Consider the following 18140-nt stretch of genomic DNA (forward strand, 5'->3'; position numbering starts at 1 on the left):
CACCTCTGGTTGGACTCTCTTCTGCTGCTGAATGGGGCTGTGTAATGCCTCCAGTAACCGAATCCAGGCAGGGTCTGGGCTTACATATGGTACTCGAACAATAGGTATTTACTTAAATTACATAGATTACCTCAGAGATGTGGAATCTGCACGCCCTGCCTACTTCCCTGAACTTCGGGAGCTGGATCCTGTGGGGGAACATAATGGGCTTAATTACTGCGTCTGGACTAGCCGCGCAGGACCCGGAAGGCAGGAGTTAACCTCACCTCACCTTTTACATGCCAGTGACCCCAGCCTTGGCTGGGAACCTGCCGGGGCCTCCGGAGCCGCTCCGGGACCGCTCCGACTCGCGCCATCAGCGCACCGCCGGGGGGAACCCCGCGTCTGAGCAGCGGGGCCCGCGTCCGCTCCCGCCGCGCTCTGAGGCGCTCGCTCAGCGGCCTCCGGGTGGGAAGCGGGCATTGGGGCCAGTTGGCAAAGAAGCTATGCCGGCCGTCCCCCCCCGAGCGGGGCGAGGCCGGGGTGGCCCGGGCCGGGGGTTGTAGTCGTCACACGGCAGGGGGAGGGGGCTGCGGGCGGGGCGGGCCGCGCGGCGCTCGGGGCTCCCCGGGCCGGGCGGGGGCGGGCTGAGGCGCTGCAAAGTTTGCGGAGTGGCTGGCGGTGCCGCGTGCCCCCCATCCCCGCTCCTTCCCTTCACTTTTTTTCCTCCTCTTGCTCCCCTCACCGCCTTCCCTCCTCGGCGGTAGCTCCGGGGCATGAGCGGGAGCCGCCACCCGCGCTGAAGGAGAAAGAGAGAGGCGGGAGTTCTGTCTGTCCACGAGGCAGCGCGAGGGACGCGGGTAGCAGCACCGAACCCGCCATGCCCCGCGCCGCGTCCGCCGCCCTCCCGGCGCTACTCCTGCTGCTGCTGTTGCTGGGGGGCCCCGCCGCCGCCCGCTGCCCCGCGTCCTGCCGCTGTGCCGGGCATCTCGTCGCCTGCAGCCGCCTGGAGCCGAGCCGGCTGCCCGAGCGGCTGCCGCGGGGGGCGGTGCAGCTGTGAGTATGGGGTCTCGGCAGCGCGGGGTGTGGGGGTGCCCGGCCGCCATCTTCCGCCCGCTGGGGGCTGCCCGCCTGCGGCCGGGGAGGGCAGGGCTCAGGGGAGGGAAACGGCGGCGTGATGCTGCGGCGGTGCGCGTCGGGGCTGTCGGCTGGAGGGAGAAGGGAGGGGGCTGTCAGCGGGCTGCGGGGCTCCGCGATGGGCTGAGGCGTTGCGCCGCGCTGGGCCTCGGGGGGTGGTGGCTGCTGCTACTGCTGCTGCTCTGGGAAGGGGGAAAAAAGTTTTCTCCCAACAAGAACGCGCAGAAATCTCTGAGCTGGCGTTCGTTTCTGCGCCGAAAAAAAAAAAAAAAAAACAACCCCAAACCCACGAAACTTATGTCTTATTGGTCTCGGTGTTATTTTTGCAGCTCTCGCTTTTCATTCCCGATAGTTTCAATAACTTTCCTAACGCCGGGAGTTGCCACGTGTGGTTCGGTGACACGGATTTATGGAATTCTCGGTAACGCGTTAGTGAAATGCCATGTGTAGGGAATTTACCTCCTGTGACAAACTTTTATGGACAAAGCATGAATTATGGGAGCTTTCTGCAGACCTGAAAAGAGCCGGGGCACTTGGCACATTTGTTTTTAATCTCTTGTCATTCAAATATCTTCTGTATTAGTCGCCGTAATTTTCTATTACATTTCCAAAGCAGATCGAGATAAGGACTTTAAAGTAAACAGGAAGACTTTCAATTAGTTGTGGCTAATTCTGCTCAATTGCCTCGTCTGGAGGTCATGCTGCTTTGCTCATGAAATGTGGATGGCTGTATTGACACCATATGGCACTGAGCACACGAAAGGCTGCAGGAGGTGAATATTTCCATGAGCAGATCAGGAAAGTGTGAGGGGAAAGAAACTTTTTTCTTCTTTTGGTTTATGTGATCGAAGGATATGAATCAAGTGCCAGATCTGCTTTACATTCAACAGCTTGGCTAGGCTTCCTATTAAATTTCATCTCTCCTGTTCTTTTGAACTGTTTTAGTATGCAAACATAAGGTTTCTGACAAAATGGAAGGTATTTTTGATACTCGGTTGGACTTTGCAGCTTGCTTTCTTAGTTTAATGCTGGTAAGATAAAACTCAGATGTGACAGCACGCTGAATAAGAATTAAAAAAGGGGGGGGGAAAAACACGGAACTTCTGTTCTTGGAACTGCTTTCAAGTTATTTTATGTTAGCAGTGATCCAAATATGTCAATTGCTCTTACTTTACCGAGGAATAAAACACATTGCAGGGCTTTTTTGCTAGCACAAGGGTTTTTTTTTTTTTTTTTTTTTTTTTTTTCCTAATTAGAATTCCCTTGGTAGTGTAAATTACCCTCACGTAAGTTCACATTCCTTCAAAAGTGTGAGAAAATAAGTTCCACTTGTATAAATAAGCTTTGGTCTGTTGTAAGAAACCCTGCTGTGATTACTCATTGGACAGCTGTGTCACTTGGTCTTAAACTCACAGGAGTATGTCTTTGTAGGTGTCTTCAACCATGTGGTCTGGCTGCTTTTGTGTAAATATTTCTTTTGTTTGTGTCAAATGACTTGGAAGTATCCAACTCTTTCTTCCTTCCCCTCTTAAGAATGTGGCAGAGGAAGAGCTAACATTGTCTTTCACCTCCAGTTGCTTAAGTACTTGGAGCTCTGATTGCACAATGTGTAAGATAACGCTGTTCAATTTTACATATACAAAAAAGGTTTGAATAAGCTGAGTTACTGTTGCAACAAACTGTGCATTTACAAACTGTAAAAGTCTGTTTATGAATTTTATTACTATATGTTTACTGTATTTTCCGTGGAAGTCCATAGCATATATAGCCAAAGGCTAGCTGTTTAATTGCAGGGATTCCAACACTCCTTGGAAAACAACTGTGACACAATGTTCTCAGCATAGGCAGGCAAGCTTTCCCAAGCAGAACAGCGCAAGCTGTTCTGTATGAGAATGTCTGGGCCTACGCCGAACCTCACACCTTCCCTTGTCAATCTACACTCCCAGGCAGACAGTGCATCCGGTGAAGTCAGCTTCTGAGTTTGTTCAGCCTTTCCTTCATTTTGTGTCCCCGTTGAGATAAAACAGGAGTTTGTGAAGCGCTGTCTGACCATAGAGTGTGCAAGGGAAAAAATCAGAAGGTGGACCTGTATACTGAGTTCTCCTATTTTTTTTAATAGCAAATATGAGGTTACTGCCATGTGTGGAAATGGCTTCATGAAATAGGGTGTAAGCAAGGTATGCTTGCCAGCTTTGCTGTGATTTTAGCCAGAAATATCATCCTCTGTAATGCTGCAGAAGATAACAATTCACTGGAAGCTGATAAATATTTGTAATGACTGTGTACAAATGGTTTTAAAGTTAGATTTCAATTTACTTCTAGTGTGTGTGTGTCTTGAGATGGAGAGAATGTTGCTGCTTTAGAGCTGATGTTTCGTAGCCAGAAGTGGAGGGAGGAAGAGAGTTTGAATGGCGGCCAGCGTCCTCAGTGTTTGTGAATTCTCAGAGGCTTTGTTGAGTTCTCCGTGCCAGGTTCACCTAGGAATGCTAAAACTGTCAGCAGGACAGAAGGGAAAATCTGAAAGATGGCTTTCACTTGTGTTTGTATTACATCTTTAGTATTTACATTTTATAAATCCTCTAGTTCTTTACCAGAATTGCCAGAAAAAAGGGCCGTATGGTTTTCACAGCTGTTTTTCAATATTTTCCAGACTAAAAGTTGAACATAGCAAACTGATTTATGAGTCACTTTGGATCAGTGTCTTAAAACAGCTACAGCCTGGCTTTTTGTTTTTCAGCTCTCTTGATTTCTGCTGAATTAGCAGCTCTATAGGCCCCAGTGGGACTGATTAAGGAGCTGTTGCTGGATTTGCATTTTAAAATTTGACTTGGGGCTCAGGTTTCTGAGTTCTCTAAGGAAGAAGATGATAATTGTAACTAAGTGTTGTAAATTAAGTAGAGTCTAAAAGTTATATTTATAAATGTGTGAAGAAATGCTCGCTCTCTCCCTTTATTCATTAGGCCTCAGTTTTTTTTTTAATCATATCAAGATCAATGTTCAGAGTTGCATTTTCATTTTTGAAGGCAGAGGTTGAGTTATGCGAGGTGTTCATACAAAAGGGAGTATAAAGTATTTAATAAAACAGGTTTTTAAAGGGCCTCAAAAACTGTGCCAAGCTTCTGAAAGAGAGGGCAATCTGATAAAAGCTTAATCACTTTCATTAGAACCTGAGATGAACAGGTATATACATTTTATTGTTATGAAGATTTCTTAATAAAAATGGAGTTTCAGACAGTTTTCACTATTGCATCTGTAATGGATTTTGAAATTCTAGTAGTAAAAGTAATCACAGTGGAGATTTTCTCCTCCCTTGTAATGTGGTTTCAACAGAGAGGGAAAATTCAGAAATGGAAAAATGCATAGTAATAATTTCTGTATTTTCGGTATTGTCAGTGCTCTTTTCCAAATGAAAATGAATCACTACTGTTCCTTCGAGTCTTTTCTTTGTATCTGTTTTGAGACATGTTGAGAAGTGCATTGAATTGATGTGCGTTAGTAGCTTTGCAACAGGGATGCTAAGATGTTACATTTAAGGTGTACCTCATATCCAGGACTTATAAATCTCAGACATTTCTATGGGTTTAAGGTTCACTTAAAACACTAGTAAAGGATATATATTGTAACATGTAGTTCACTTTCAGCTACAATGATTTAACTTACAAATGTAACATGCAAGACTCCTTTTCTGAAGTTTCCTATGTCAGCAGTACTGAAATAACGTCTACTAAAACGTCTCCAATTCATAGTTTGCCCAACAACGTATGAAGCTGTGTGAAAGTGGCTATTCAATATAGTCTGGAGTTTCTGTTTTTCTTATTGTTTTGCTTTGAGTTTGACAACCTGTTGTGAGTAAACCAGGAGTGAGGAATTTATCTGTGTGTGTTTTTTAAGGTCCGTGCTATGTGGAAAATCTCGGAGTATCCTTGATGTTTAAAGACAAACACGACATAATAGTTTGAAACCTAGTGCAAGTTGTTACGCTCACGGTTGCCTTGATAGACTCCAGATGGATGTGAACTTGAGCTATGAGTGAAAGTGTCTGGCTCCAGTGTGGTGATCATGCACAGCAGTGGTTGTAATTGCAGGATTTTTATAGTTTAAGGACTCTGCCAGGTTTTTTTTTCTTTTTTCTTTTTTCTTTTTTTTTAACATGTTATAACTCCAGCAGAACAAATCTACTCATGTCTGTTACTGTCTGGTAGGTCCTTTAGGCAAAGACATTTTAAATAAAGCTTTTGCAGGGTTTTTAAGTGAAGAAATGCAGGGTTTTAGAAGTAACACTGAAATCTCTTTGAAATAATTGCTGATTCCTAAATCTTTTCTAAAGCATGAAGAACAGTAACAAATTAGGCACTAGCTGCCATAACTTCACTAAACTTTGGCTGTTTATTTGCATAGTTCTTATAATCCCTACAGACTAAGGCCAAATACTGGGTTATGTTTAAGAGTAAAAATTGTCTCTACTCTGTCTGCTTTAAGGCAACAAGTTAGATTCCCATCACTAATAAAACCTAGGTCTTTGTTACAGCATATTTTTTCATTTAAGAAGTCAGTATGAGAATCCCTAATCTGTACAGCTGGTGTCTTCAAATGTTAACAACTGGATTTTTCTGAAGTCTATGGCCAGACAAATGTTTGCACTAGACTTTTAAGCAGCGAAAGATGCAATCCTCTAACTCAAGTGTGGTTAACCTCATTTACAGGAGAACTCAAAATCATAGTGATGAAACTAACATTTGTGGCTTCTTGAAAATGTTAGCACTGTATTGGTTTTCCATCTCTTAAGAGGAAAATCTTTAGGAGTTCAGACACCTGGAAGAAGACACAGGTGTACAATATCAGGTGTGCGAAACCTGAGCTGGATCCCAGAAATCATCCCTCTGTGGTCACTTGCATGTGGTGGAGGGTGTGCCTCTTCTCTGGGGCCTCCCTCAGCACTTGCCCCCACCTTCTTTGTGCTGCAAAAATGCCTGCCACACCTGCAATTCTGTTCTGTGCATGCTCCTATGGTGCACAAGTTTGGGAAACCTAGCAGCAGCACCCCAGAGCCTGGGTCTGATCAATGCTGTTTGTAATGCACGTATGTGGCTGGGATTATTTTTAGTGTGGTTTTTTTTTTTTTTTTTCTTTTTTAACTGGTTTAAAAAAAAAAAAAAAAAAAATCAGAGGTGAGGATTGTCTCTCTTTTTCTAACTTGGGAAGTGAGTGACTTGAGTCCTACTCATGTGAGGGGTTTTGTGGTATCCCCTCTGCAGGGAAGCCAGTCCCACAAGACCTTGTACAGCTGCCCTGGGGTGGGCAGCTATGCCTTCTGTGGAGACTGCTTTTGCTGTGTGCTGACTGTGGCCAGCTGGAGTGGAGCTGGGAAGATGCAGATGAGAAGTCTTAGAGAGCAGATGTCAGTGCTGGCAAAAGGTACTTCATAGGTCACCAAAAGGAGGAGTTTAAAACATGGTTTTTCTGTCTTTTGTGCTCCTTGAGAAGCAGAGGTGCATGACTGGATCTCAGGATTATTTCTGTGTCCAAGGACCTACAGTGCTTCTTGCAGATAAACCTGTTCTCTAGATCTGGAGTTGCTCAAGGCGTAGTCATAAAGTGGAGCACCTAACATGTACCTTGAAACTGGCTTGCTGTGAGGTGGTTCTAATCCATATGTGGCACACATCATCAGGGGTCATTGCTTTGAGACTGTAGATGGAGAGTAGATAATGTGCGACAGCCACAGAACCCTCTGCGAGGCATCATCTGTGACTGTGCTGACTCATATTCTCCCCCAGAAAGTACGATCTCCTGGAGTTTCCTCAAGATTCACTTGAAAATACGCTTCACAATTTAATTGCCTTATGAGTACCTGTCTTGGTGGTGGCCTTGACATTGATTTCCAGTGCTTTCTTGTCACTCTTGGCGTTATTTTTCCAGATTTTACATAGGTTGCTCCAGAAGTAATGCCTCCTATTTATTTCCATGGAAACTACAACAGATACAAAGAGCATGATAAAACTATTTTGATAAAGCAAGTTCTCAACTGCAAAGCACTCTTTTTCAACATAATTGTCACCATTAGTTCTGCTTTATTTTTTATTTTTTTGTCAGTGATGAGCAAGAGCCTGCATGCCATGCTTGTTGCATGTCTGCACCAGTAGAGGTGAACTACTGCTGCTTTCATACCACCCACCATCTCACTATGTTCACATCCACTGTTTGGTTTCCATTTGTTCAGTAGGTGCCCATGTGTGTCAGTGGGTACAAGTGTTTCTGCATGGAGAAATTCAGTGACACCTTTGCTTTGTGTGTGTTTCCGTATCAGGTGCCATTTTGTCAGACTGCCCATCTGCTGCCATCACAGCAACAAAATGTAGCTGAATATTGGTGGGAAGGTTCAACCTCTACTGCCACACTGCCAACATCTGCTTCTGATGCCGTGGGCCAAAAACAGGAGGCATTACTTTCTGAGCAGCCCTTATATCATGATCAGGCATCTTGTTGAGTGTTTAGGATCCAGTGCTCAGTTAGCACTGGAAAAAGTGTTAAGTGTGAGAAATTTCTATGCCCCTTAACCAGATGCTGAAGCTGCTTGCTGCTGAAGTGCACTGATGCAATTCTATGTGGGCCTGAATTGCAAACTCTCACATAAGATTAAGAGCTCCTTAAAAATAGTGGAGCTTGTGTTATAAACTAACTGTTATAATGTACAGCAAGCACTCTGCAGACAGCTGTATCACTGCAGATAAGATAGTGACAAGGAGTAGGACCTTGCAGGTTGTGGTGGGTGGATGACTAAAAAGGAGGGAGGCCTTCAACACAGCTATCTCTGATAATGAGGCCAGCTGGAAATCTTTGGGCTAATCTCCACAGTTTGAGTTTCTGTAATCAGCTTCTCTGTCTTCTATTGTGCAATTACTCTCCTATTTCCATGATGTTTTCAGTACTTGTGAGACCACAGAAAATGTTTCTTAGGACTGTATTTCATGATGATTTCAAATGGTCAGGAGGGTGTACAGTGAAGATGCATGGTATCTGTAGCGAAATGAATTTCTTGGCAATGGTCAAGAAAGCATGTTGCATTCTTAGTACCCTAGCTTGTTTCACAGCAAGCACCTTTGTCTGCAAAGGCACTAGCAAAGTTTCTTGTAAACTGTATCAAAATTATATTTTGGGATCTTTAGTGCAGAGTGGTACAAGCTATGTGGGGGAGCTACTTCAGGTGCATTTGAATGTAATATTAATGTCAATAATACATAAACTTTTAAAAATTCAAAGTAGATGCCTTCTTGTGTATATTTTCTTCTGATGCTACTTAAGGTCTATACTAGATTTGATTCTGCTGGCCCTGAATTGTGTGAAAATAGAATTGAGATTGATGTACAGTCCTCATTGTGTAGCTAGGATTTGTGAGCTGCTTTAAAGAAGCAAGCAGGAAGAGTAGAATGATACAGATGCAGTAACTGATTCAAGATTGAGGTGGCAATGAGTCTTGATTTACGAATTTTCCTAGCAGTCAACCACATGCTTCAGCCAGATTTTTCCCTGGAAAGGTAGGGAGGATGCTGTATGTAAGTCAGCGTGTTGAAATGTTTGTCATCCGTCTTAAACACTTAAAGACATATGCACACACAAAACCCCAAATGAACAATTCCCTTAAATTGTTCACGAAATTCTTTGATGCTGTCAAAGAACGTGATCAAGGTATTTGCACTTATTTGAACCTTGTACATTTAAGTGAGTTTGTGTTCTAATTTTACTAACGTAAAGCAAATAATTTTGTGTACTTGGAAACAAATTATAACATATTCTTAATTGTAATTGTCTTGATTTACTCAACAGTCTATGGCAAAACTGACAGGTTGTTTATTTTTGTAACCTCATAGGGATCTGAGTCACAACAAATTATCTTCAATCAAGGCCAATTTCTTGGATCACCTTCATAGTCTTCGGGAAGTGTAAGTTCATTTGTCTTAATTAAAAAATTTAAAAAAAAAAAAAAGTGGTTTGTATAGGCTAATTGTATCGCAGGGATATCAATAGCTAGAGAAAATTTGTTGGCAAAGATGTTTTTTATTCTGAAATCTTACATTATGTGAAACTGGAATTAATTTCAAATTTTGACGCTGCTCAGGAATTTAGGAAATCCAATGGGTGTACTTCTGATTTACTTCAACATTAACTTTATTTTTATATAAATAGGAAGTTGAACAACAATGAACTGGAGATCATTCCAAATCTGGGACCAGTCTCCGCAAATATAACTCTTCTGTCTTTGTAAGTAGATCCTATTCTTGTCCCTAGTTAGTGGAACTAACTCTATAGAGTTAGTGGAAATACATGCATTACAGACTTTAAAGTAAAATAATTGGAAATAGAGTGGTTTGTGGTTAGGAAGTTGATTATGTCATGTTATTTAGCAGGTTGTTTAAAATGTGTATAATTGAGCTTAATCCTTGTAGTTTTTATGCTTCCCTCAGATACAAAGACTGTATTAGAATTAATTTATGTTGTGGTAGTGCTGAGAAGCCTCAGCTCTGTTGTCCTAGGCACTGAACGAACATTAGTAAATGCTCTAAAGTCTGTGTTGTACAAGTTTGTATAACAGCAGTTATACTCTACTGTTATGCATTTTGGCTGAAATCCCAATTGCATTAAATCATGGCAGAATTCCATTAATTTCAGTGGGCAGTGTGGGGAAATCCCCTTGACATGCAGCTTCGGGACAATTATCTATGTTAAAAGATGTTGTGCCAGTCTCTTTAAAATGTATTTTTGAGGCCACTTTTGTGTGTAGCATAAAACTCTGTGGTTGTAGTTGTGACACACAGTTATGTCCATGTTCATTATTTTGTCTGAAATAAATTACTGGGTTACTTCATGTGGCATCTGTAAGATGGGTGTAAAATTGTAAAAGGCATATAGGACCCCAAACTAAAACACTTGATTTTAGAGGAAATCTGAAATCCGTTTAATTTGTTCTCCTCCCTCTCCACCACGTGGTATGATTTCTCTAAGATGCTGAAAAAAAATCCTGCTATCCTACTCCTAAGGGGAGGTGGAAAAAGGACATGTTTTGATATGTGGGACTTGGGTTTTATCAGTGGGAATCTAAAGTGTTTAAACCTAGTAATATGTAGCCCTCTGGCCAAATCCTACCCTTGAATACAAATTGCAAGTTACCTTTCATGAAGAAGCCTGAAGGGTTAAAACAATACCGTAAACTTCAGAAAGCTGTTCAGTTAATTAAATTGATCACTGTTCAATTGCTTACATCTGGTGATTTATAGGGGTTTGTTTTTACTTTAGACCCAGGTCAGCTAAGTCAGCTGGTGCAGCCGCTGTGTCTGGACTGCTCTGTTTGAATAAGAACTAAGTGACATTTGATACTGATGTGGTTTCTTACAAATCAGGATCAGAAAAGAATGAAAGAAGGAGCAGATGGTGTCTGACTAATAACTATTTACTTTAAGCATGTCATCTATTACTATTTTGCATTAGAGTTGACATTATTTTTACACTGGCATAGCATTCTGTATTTTAAGCATCTCATTAATTTAAATAATGTATTTCTTCCAAAAAAAAAAAAAAAAATTAATAAGGTTCCCTTTATCACAAAGTTGGAAGTATTAAAGTATGTGATATCCTCCTGCCTTATCTGTGATGAATATGAAATCAAGAATTTGTCCTTACATCTGTAGTCCTTCTCATGGAAACACAAATAGTTCAGATGAACGTAAAAACGTCTTTCTTCAACTGTGCAAAGATTTTTGTTCTCCTTTGAAAGAACCAAAATTGATCAATACTGAATTGTTTGTTCAATATCCTTAAGTCACTAGCTTGGTTCATTTGTCAGTGGTCAAACGTAGGAAAACTTTTGGTAGATCTGTTCTCAATACTTCTATTTTATACTCATGAATACAAGATACCAAAAAAAAAAAGTTTTTCTAAATGTTATACTACTAATGCATTTAAAGTTGGTCTGGCTGAGTGCTAGCTTGTTCTCTTTCTAATTTCAATTACTTCTATATGATGTTGTGAGATTACTGAAAGTAGGTATGCTCCAGTTGAGGTTTAATATAGATTGTGTGACCACTGTAAGGATTCATTGAGCTTAATGTGGTAGAACTAATTCCTCAAGTAATTTATGCTAACTTCCAATGATCAGAGTGTAGTAGTTAATAAATAATTTGTCTTATCGGAATGTATGTAGAGAGAACAAATAATTAGAGTGGTATTGCATTGTTCCAAAAATAAAGCATCTTGTTCTGCTTGCAAAGGTTTCTCTTTCAAACACCTTACAGCTTAGAAATCATTTATGTAGGAAGATGTTAAGTCTAATTTTTACAACAGGAGAAATAAAGCAGAATAAGCATGCAGCAATTGTCTGACATAAAAAAAAAAAAAAAAAAAAACTAATATGAAATGCACATATTTTAATCTGATCGTTTTTTAGAAGTGACAAAATATCTTCACTAATTGGAGAGGTTGAATCAAACTGGGTTAATATATATCTAAGTCATGCGAAGAAGACACGTATGGAACGATTATAATTTTTCAAACCACTTTTGAAAGAATAATTGTTCTTCGTATATACTTCTGATGACTTTATGCAGTCTTCAACTTTCAGAATGAAAAGAGCTTGTGGAACCTTTCCAAAACAAACTACTGTTTCATTGTTGAGTCTTTGTTCTGACATAGAAATAATAGCAGAAAAGAGATTGCTAGTCTTTGGGAACTTGATTTGATTGCATTCCTTACACATCTGTTAATTGTATCAGTTGAAAAGCCAGTTATTTCTTCCAAGGAGTCCTCACGGAATGCTGTGGAATGGCCTCCCTTCTGGACAAAATCTGTATTGGTTAAACAATTTTTTTTCCATGGTGGAAAAATTCTTCCAAGTAATCATCAGCTGATCAGTGAAGACTTAGAATTTTACTTTTTTTGTGGGAATTTTCTTTCCTTGCAAAGAAATTTACAACGATTACATGTCTACAGTGAATAAATGACGCTGCAGGTATCCCCATACAGCATTGTATGTGTAAATCATTTGAGTGGTATAAACAAGCATGGGTGGATTGTCATGTTAGTGTAGTTTCTATTTCTGGATCTACCTCATTTATAGCTATCTAATGGATATTTATCTAGCTTACGTATTTTCATACTGCTGAATTACACATGATAAAACATACCTGGAGCAATAGATGTTCCTGGTCTTGTGGACAAAGTCCATCAGTAACGTTAATCAGTGGTGTCAACAACTTGTTTTTCCTGGATACCAGTAGAGAGTTGAACACCAGGAGAAGCAAGGGTATCAGACCGGCACTTCCAGCTCCATCACCCAGCACCCTCGAAAGATATATGTCTGTGGGAAGGAATACAGACTCAAATGCAGATACGCTCATTACGTGGCTGGAGATGCATCTAACACTTCATTTCATGTGATGAATATGTATTTTGTCTTATGTCTAGCAAATGTACTTGCACATGCCCATTTTACAGTGATGTTACTTGCAAAGGTCTGATAACATCTTTCAGCATGTTTGATCATTTAAGTCAATTATTTGAAATGGACTATTCAGCTCTCCATTCTCCTTAGACACCCAGCTGTTTTCACTGGCTTCTGGGAGAGAAGACAAAAAGTAGTTCATCAAGGTGTAAAGAAAATGTTCAGCCATTTGCCAGAGATTTCCAGCTCCCCAGTTGGAACAGTAGCTGTAGTCAGGTGACCAGGTTACCAGTGTGCTGGAGAAAACAAGATTTTGGTAGAACACTGTATTTGATAACTGGTAACTTAAAACTGCATAGTGCGTGGATGCCATCCACAGTGATGTAGACCTTCATGTGTCCTTCCAGGAACTGAAATGTTCCAAATCTCTTAATTGGCAATGCTGAAGTGCTTTTAAAAAACAGTTAAATTGATGTAGAAATTGCTTTAAATGGTTGTACTAGTTTTGTATTAGAAAATTCTGCACTTATGGGACAAAAAATTAGTGATTTTTCATTATTTCTGGATTGATGGATCATTGTGTCGAGAGATGGACGCTAATGAACGTTTCTTCCAGGAGAAGCAGAAAATTTCTGAAGTTGTTTCCCGTTTCAATGATGCTCTTTGTCTGAAATGTACCAGTCCTGTCCTATTTATCCTGAGAACCAGGATCTGTGATACTGATACATGAGAATAAAGACCTTGTGGCTTAGGTGTATCACTGTCGTGAAGTTTGGTACCTAGTTTGAATCCGGGTTCTTTAAACTCACACTCTAAAAGAGTGGAAGTGATTTTTGAATTAAGGTGATTAAGGTGTCCATTGTATGTACTTGTTTAAGGGTAGTATGTAAGTATATATCAAGTACATATCAACATGATGCTTTGGTGGTTGTAAGCTATTAACGTTCAAAAACTGTACCGGAACTTCTCCACAGTGTGTCAACAATTGCCAGAGTAGGAAACACAACATTCATTTTTCAAATGTTGCATTAGTATATTACTTGTATTATGTTCTTTTTTTGTTATTTTGTTTATTTATTTATTTATTTTTAATTAAGAATGTTGTCTCTTTTTGTAAGAGACATGTAGAATATACAATGTTATACTTGGTTTTGTCTGCAACCTGAGAGAACTGTCAACACTTAAGGCAGTTGAAGCAAGGAGGTTTGGTTTTGGGTTCTGCAGTGATGAACAATGTTGGCCAGCATGGAGGAGACTTTCTGTAGTGTGCATGCTGGTCTGTTAAGTGCTGGGCTGAAACTACAGATCTGTTTTCTGAAGGCTTTCAACAGCATTCAGTTTACAGTGTCTATATGTCAGTATATTCTGAGTCTAAATGCATTGGCTTTGAAGACACATGCATAAGTCTTGTTTCCTGGATGCTTAAAAAAGTTAATGAACAAAAAATTATTAACAGAAATACTACTCAGGATATGACACGGGCCAGAAGTATTGAGAAATTGCCAGTCTTAGTTGAGTGCTGGGATTGCATAATTAAAATTGTTCCAACTTTAAATGTAGCTTTCTGATCAGCTCTTCTAAAATGATTCTGACTAGTCATTTTTTAATTTCTTTGGTGTTCAAAGAGCACTTTTGAAAAGCAAAGCTGAAAGTGCTGCTTGAAAAAGTGGAAAGTCATTCTCTTCAAAGAGAAAATAAATCAGCAAGGTTATCTAAGCCATGAACAATAATTTAAAATTAAAATTTCAGAACTTGCTTATACAGCATAGTAGACATTAAACTTACATATCTTCTCCAGTGGGTTAGATGAGCAACAAGTAGAACCAGCCCTTCAGAGACCATGCTACAGTTTGCACCTGAAAAAACTTTTCAGCCATTCGGCTGAAAATTGTAAATTCATCTATGGCAGCTTTCTCCATTCTTCCTTTATATTTTATTTTATTTTATTTTATTTTATTTTATTTTATTTTATTTTATTATTTTATTTTAGCAAAAGAGTGAACCTGCTTTTGAGGGGCAGTAATTGAGCATAGACTTGTGGATTTTCATTGTTAATTAATTAATGTGTGCTATCTCATCCTGACTTTGATTAATCAACATATAGTTAAATACCTATCTAGCTTTATGCACAAATGTTGCTAGTGAAAAAAGTATTATGTTGTTTAGAAGTGATCTTATTTTAATATTGTGTGCACATTTTAAAATAAGGAAATGTATATGTCAATATGTTTTCAGATAAGGAGTATTCAAGATCATTCTTCAAGTAGTCGTCTTGAGAAGTACAATTTAATTAGTTGAAGTGAACACACAGAATATCTTATACATCTGCTCAACTACCAATGTAGAAGTAGAGCAGTGATTTGAATAGTTTGGTGGCACCTCAACTAGGAGAACTTCTGCGAAGTGCTTTTGGAAAATACATATTTTTTTCATAATCATTGTTTGCAAGATTATTTGTAATGGAGGTAGAAATGATAAATCTGTCTTCTTGCAGTAGATTGGGAATGGCAGCTGTGTTTAGAATCCAGAATGCTGTCTCCGTTTGTATTTAGTAAGCTATAGTCATGAGAAAGAAGTTCAGACACGACTCTTGAAAATGAAAGCTTATATTCAGTAGGAGTGAATGCCTTTCCCTTCTGTGCTTGTCAGAGAAAGTGGTATTGTGTGTTTATAAAGTCAGCATACTACACTGTAGTCTGGTTCCCAATATTAAGAAAATTTTGGTCAAATATTTTACATCCTTGTCATCTCTTCAGTTACCACTTTATTATGGGAAGGATTAAGATTTGGATGCTGCCTGGAAGAGTTTGTTTTGAAGAAGGACTGAAAGAAAGGATAGAGGAATGCCAGACTGGCCTTCAGGCATAAGGCAGCTTGGAGAAAGTCCTAAAAATGAGAGTGGTGGTAAACCATGTGTGACTTGGGCTGAAGTTGTGAGCAAAAAACTAGAGCAGAAAACTTACTGGAATTAGTTTCTGCAGTCTGACATTTGGTGTGGAGACTAAGAGGAAGTAAATGAAAGAATTTGAGAAGGAACCTGTCTTAGTCAGACTTGCAGACATGGAAACTAGATTTTTATAACAGCAATTTAGATTGAGTGTTGGTAAAGAGTAGAAATATCTGGAAACACAGAATTTGCTGTAGTAGAGGTATAGAGTCTAGATGAATGCTTTTGCAATGAGAATGGAAATTAATGCAAATTTTATGAACTACTTACAGTGGGGAAAAAAAAAAAAAGGCATGTTTTTCTGATCAACAGTGTTAAAGATGAATTAAAAAGAATAATTGTGGTTCAGAAAAACAGAGAGTACTACTCCCATGTAACAAAGTAGAAGAATGGTAGGAAATTTTACCACGAGAGCGATGCCATATTTTGTGAGACAGTACAGGGAACAAGAGAAGTTGGAAAGACATTAAAATGCCAGACATCATAAGAGCTGGATTTTTAGCATAGTACTGTGATAGATGGTTATTGCAAGGGAGGAGAGGTTATGTGGTGACTCAGCATCTTGAATGAACTAGAAGTGGACAGGGAGAAGATCTCTCAACTTGTTGCCAACAGTTGAGATTGAGTAGGTCTAGAAGGGTGTACAGTCTGAAGCACCTGGGCTTCAGTCTGCGCTCTCCAAGAGTTGGCTCTGTTTTAAACAAATTTAAAAAAAAAAAGCAAACAACAAAAAAACACATATTTTTACTAAATAAGTTCATAAATCAGATAAAAATACGATTTATAAAATTGGAGTGTGTTACGCTGTGTTTAATCTAGGTCATAACTACAGTTGTTTAAGATTTTAGCATTAAATGATAGTCATGGAGTGCACCAAGTCTGCAGTTGGCTATTATTTCTGTTGTCAGATCCTGCTGAAATAGCAGTATTTTCATTGTTTATGTTTACCTTCATTAAAATGGTGAAGTTATGCATTCAGTTGACTATCACATGCTAAGTAATGTATGATTATTTTGGAAAGACCAAAAAGTGAAATGGGAAACAGACTCCAGAGTATCAAGAAAAAAGTTTGGAAGGAAATTTTAATTATTTATATTGGTATTATGGCTGGAATCAAGAGGTAATTGCTTTGAAAGTATCAACTGCTTGGAGGTTTGGATTTGCTGCTGTCTACTTTTAATTATTAAATCATCTCTGAATCCTAGAGTAGTTTCATTCTATGTGTTTTTCTCCTCCTTTTTCCAGCTTGTTTTAGGAAATGGCAAACCTTTGGTCTAAGTTTTAGAGAAGGAATCAGTAGGTATAGACTTAACAAGTTTTGATGTTATGCTTTAAGACTGTATACCACAAAAAGCACAAAAAACATCTGACCTGAAGAAACAGTGGATGGACAAGGATTGGTGGTATGAAGGAGACCTTCAAAAGAAAGAACAGCTACTTGTTTCAAGGCCTGTAGCCTTTGTGAACTGGATAGCAGACTTCTGTAGACTTACCAGTAGAACTGCCAAGTAAGCCTGGCTCTATATCTGTCATCATCATCTCAGAAATATTTTCCAGCGAAACCTTTCTTCCTTCATCTCTACTAGTTGCAAAGATTCCAGGAACTGGAGGATCTTAATTCATTGGTTGTATTTGGTTGTTTGAGTGTGTAGTCCAATTACTATTGGGGAGTTATTATAAAGGGAGAATTAAACTTGACATCACAATTACAGAATTTTAAGTGATGTAACTGTTCATTAAAGTGTTGCTAATTTTACTTGTCAACTGTGTGTTAATCAGAGGAAAAAGAAGGATCTTTTTTTCTCTCTTTCTTATTATAGAAATTACTGAGACTATTTCTTGTATTATATACTAGTTAAGTTCTCATTCTAAAAAGCCACAAGACAGTAGTCTTCCATCACTTGCTAAGTTTATTACAGTCTCAATCTTTTATCTTTACTATCAATTATTTTCTATCTTTCTGCTAAAATTTTCTATCCCTCATTGTCTTCACAATTGTTTCACAAGAAAGCTCCAAAAGTCTGGAGGCATTTGAGAAAAATGTGCAAGTAGCAAATGTAAAAGGAGTCGTATGACATCAAGGGGTGAGTGGAAGGAAGAACAGGTTGAAGCAACCTGTGAAGAAGTAGACTTTGTTCCATAGTGTAATATAATGGAGATGACTGTGTATGTACTTGGATGGGCATGGATGGTCACATCTACTTGGCCTGTGCTGACATGGCTACCTCCAAGCCAGTTTTAATCTTGAAAGTGTGTAACTAGAAGATGGACAAACTAAGCATCTGTGAACCCCAGTATCCCAGTATCATAGCTTCAGCATTGCTAAGAAAGATGTATCTAGCCCTAGCAAAATGTTTTTTTCTCCTTATATATCTTCTTGATATTTAGCAAGTGACCAAGAGATTTCACCGTGATTATTTGTTTCTAATGCGAATTTAATATATCTTGCCTTTCAGGGATTAGGTGAGGGACAGGAGATAGTCCAGAATCACGAAGGTGTTAAAAGAGAATTGTTACACAGTTTTAGGAAACAGGCTGCACAGACAACTCTCCAAAATTGTCTTTTTGGACAATTGTTTTTTCTCACTTTGCTCCATCTCCACACTCAGACACATGGTACTTTTTAGAATTATGGTAAAGGATTAG

General features: G+C 39.4%; 1 protein-coding gene across 1 annotated transcript in view; it reads left to right on the plus strand.

Annotated features, from left to right (window-relative positions):
• Nucleotides 1–859: 859 nt before the first annotated feature.
• The window catches only part of LRIG3 (leucine rich repeats and immunoglobulin like domains 3), a gene marked incomplete at both ends in the record, with an annotated part of 42103 nt that continues 24822 nt past the window's right edge, over nt 860–18140 (plus strand). Inside the window, 3 exons of the mRNA XM_079549152.1 lie at nt 860–1035; nt 8985–9056; nt 9301–9375. Of these exons, the coding sequence (XP_079405278.1) occupies nt 860–1035; nt 8985–9056; nt 9301–9375 (323 nt within the window). The remainder of the gene's footprint in view (nt 1036–8984; nt 9057–9300; nt 9376–18140) is intronic.

This window comes from Tetrao urogallus, assembly GCF_951394365.1.
Source record: "Tetrao urogallus genome assembly, chromosome: 1".
Classification (NCBI taxonomy): Eukaryota; Metazoa; Chordata; class Aves; order Galliformes; family Phasianidae; genus Tetrao; species Tetrao urogallus.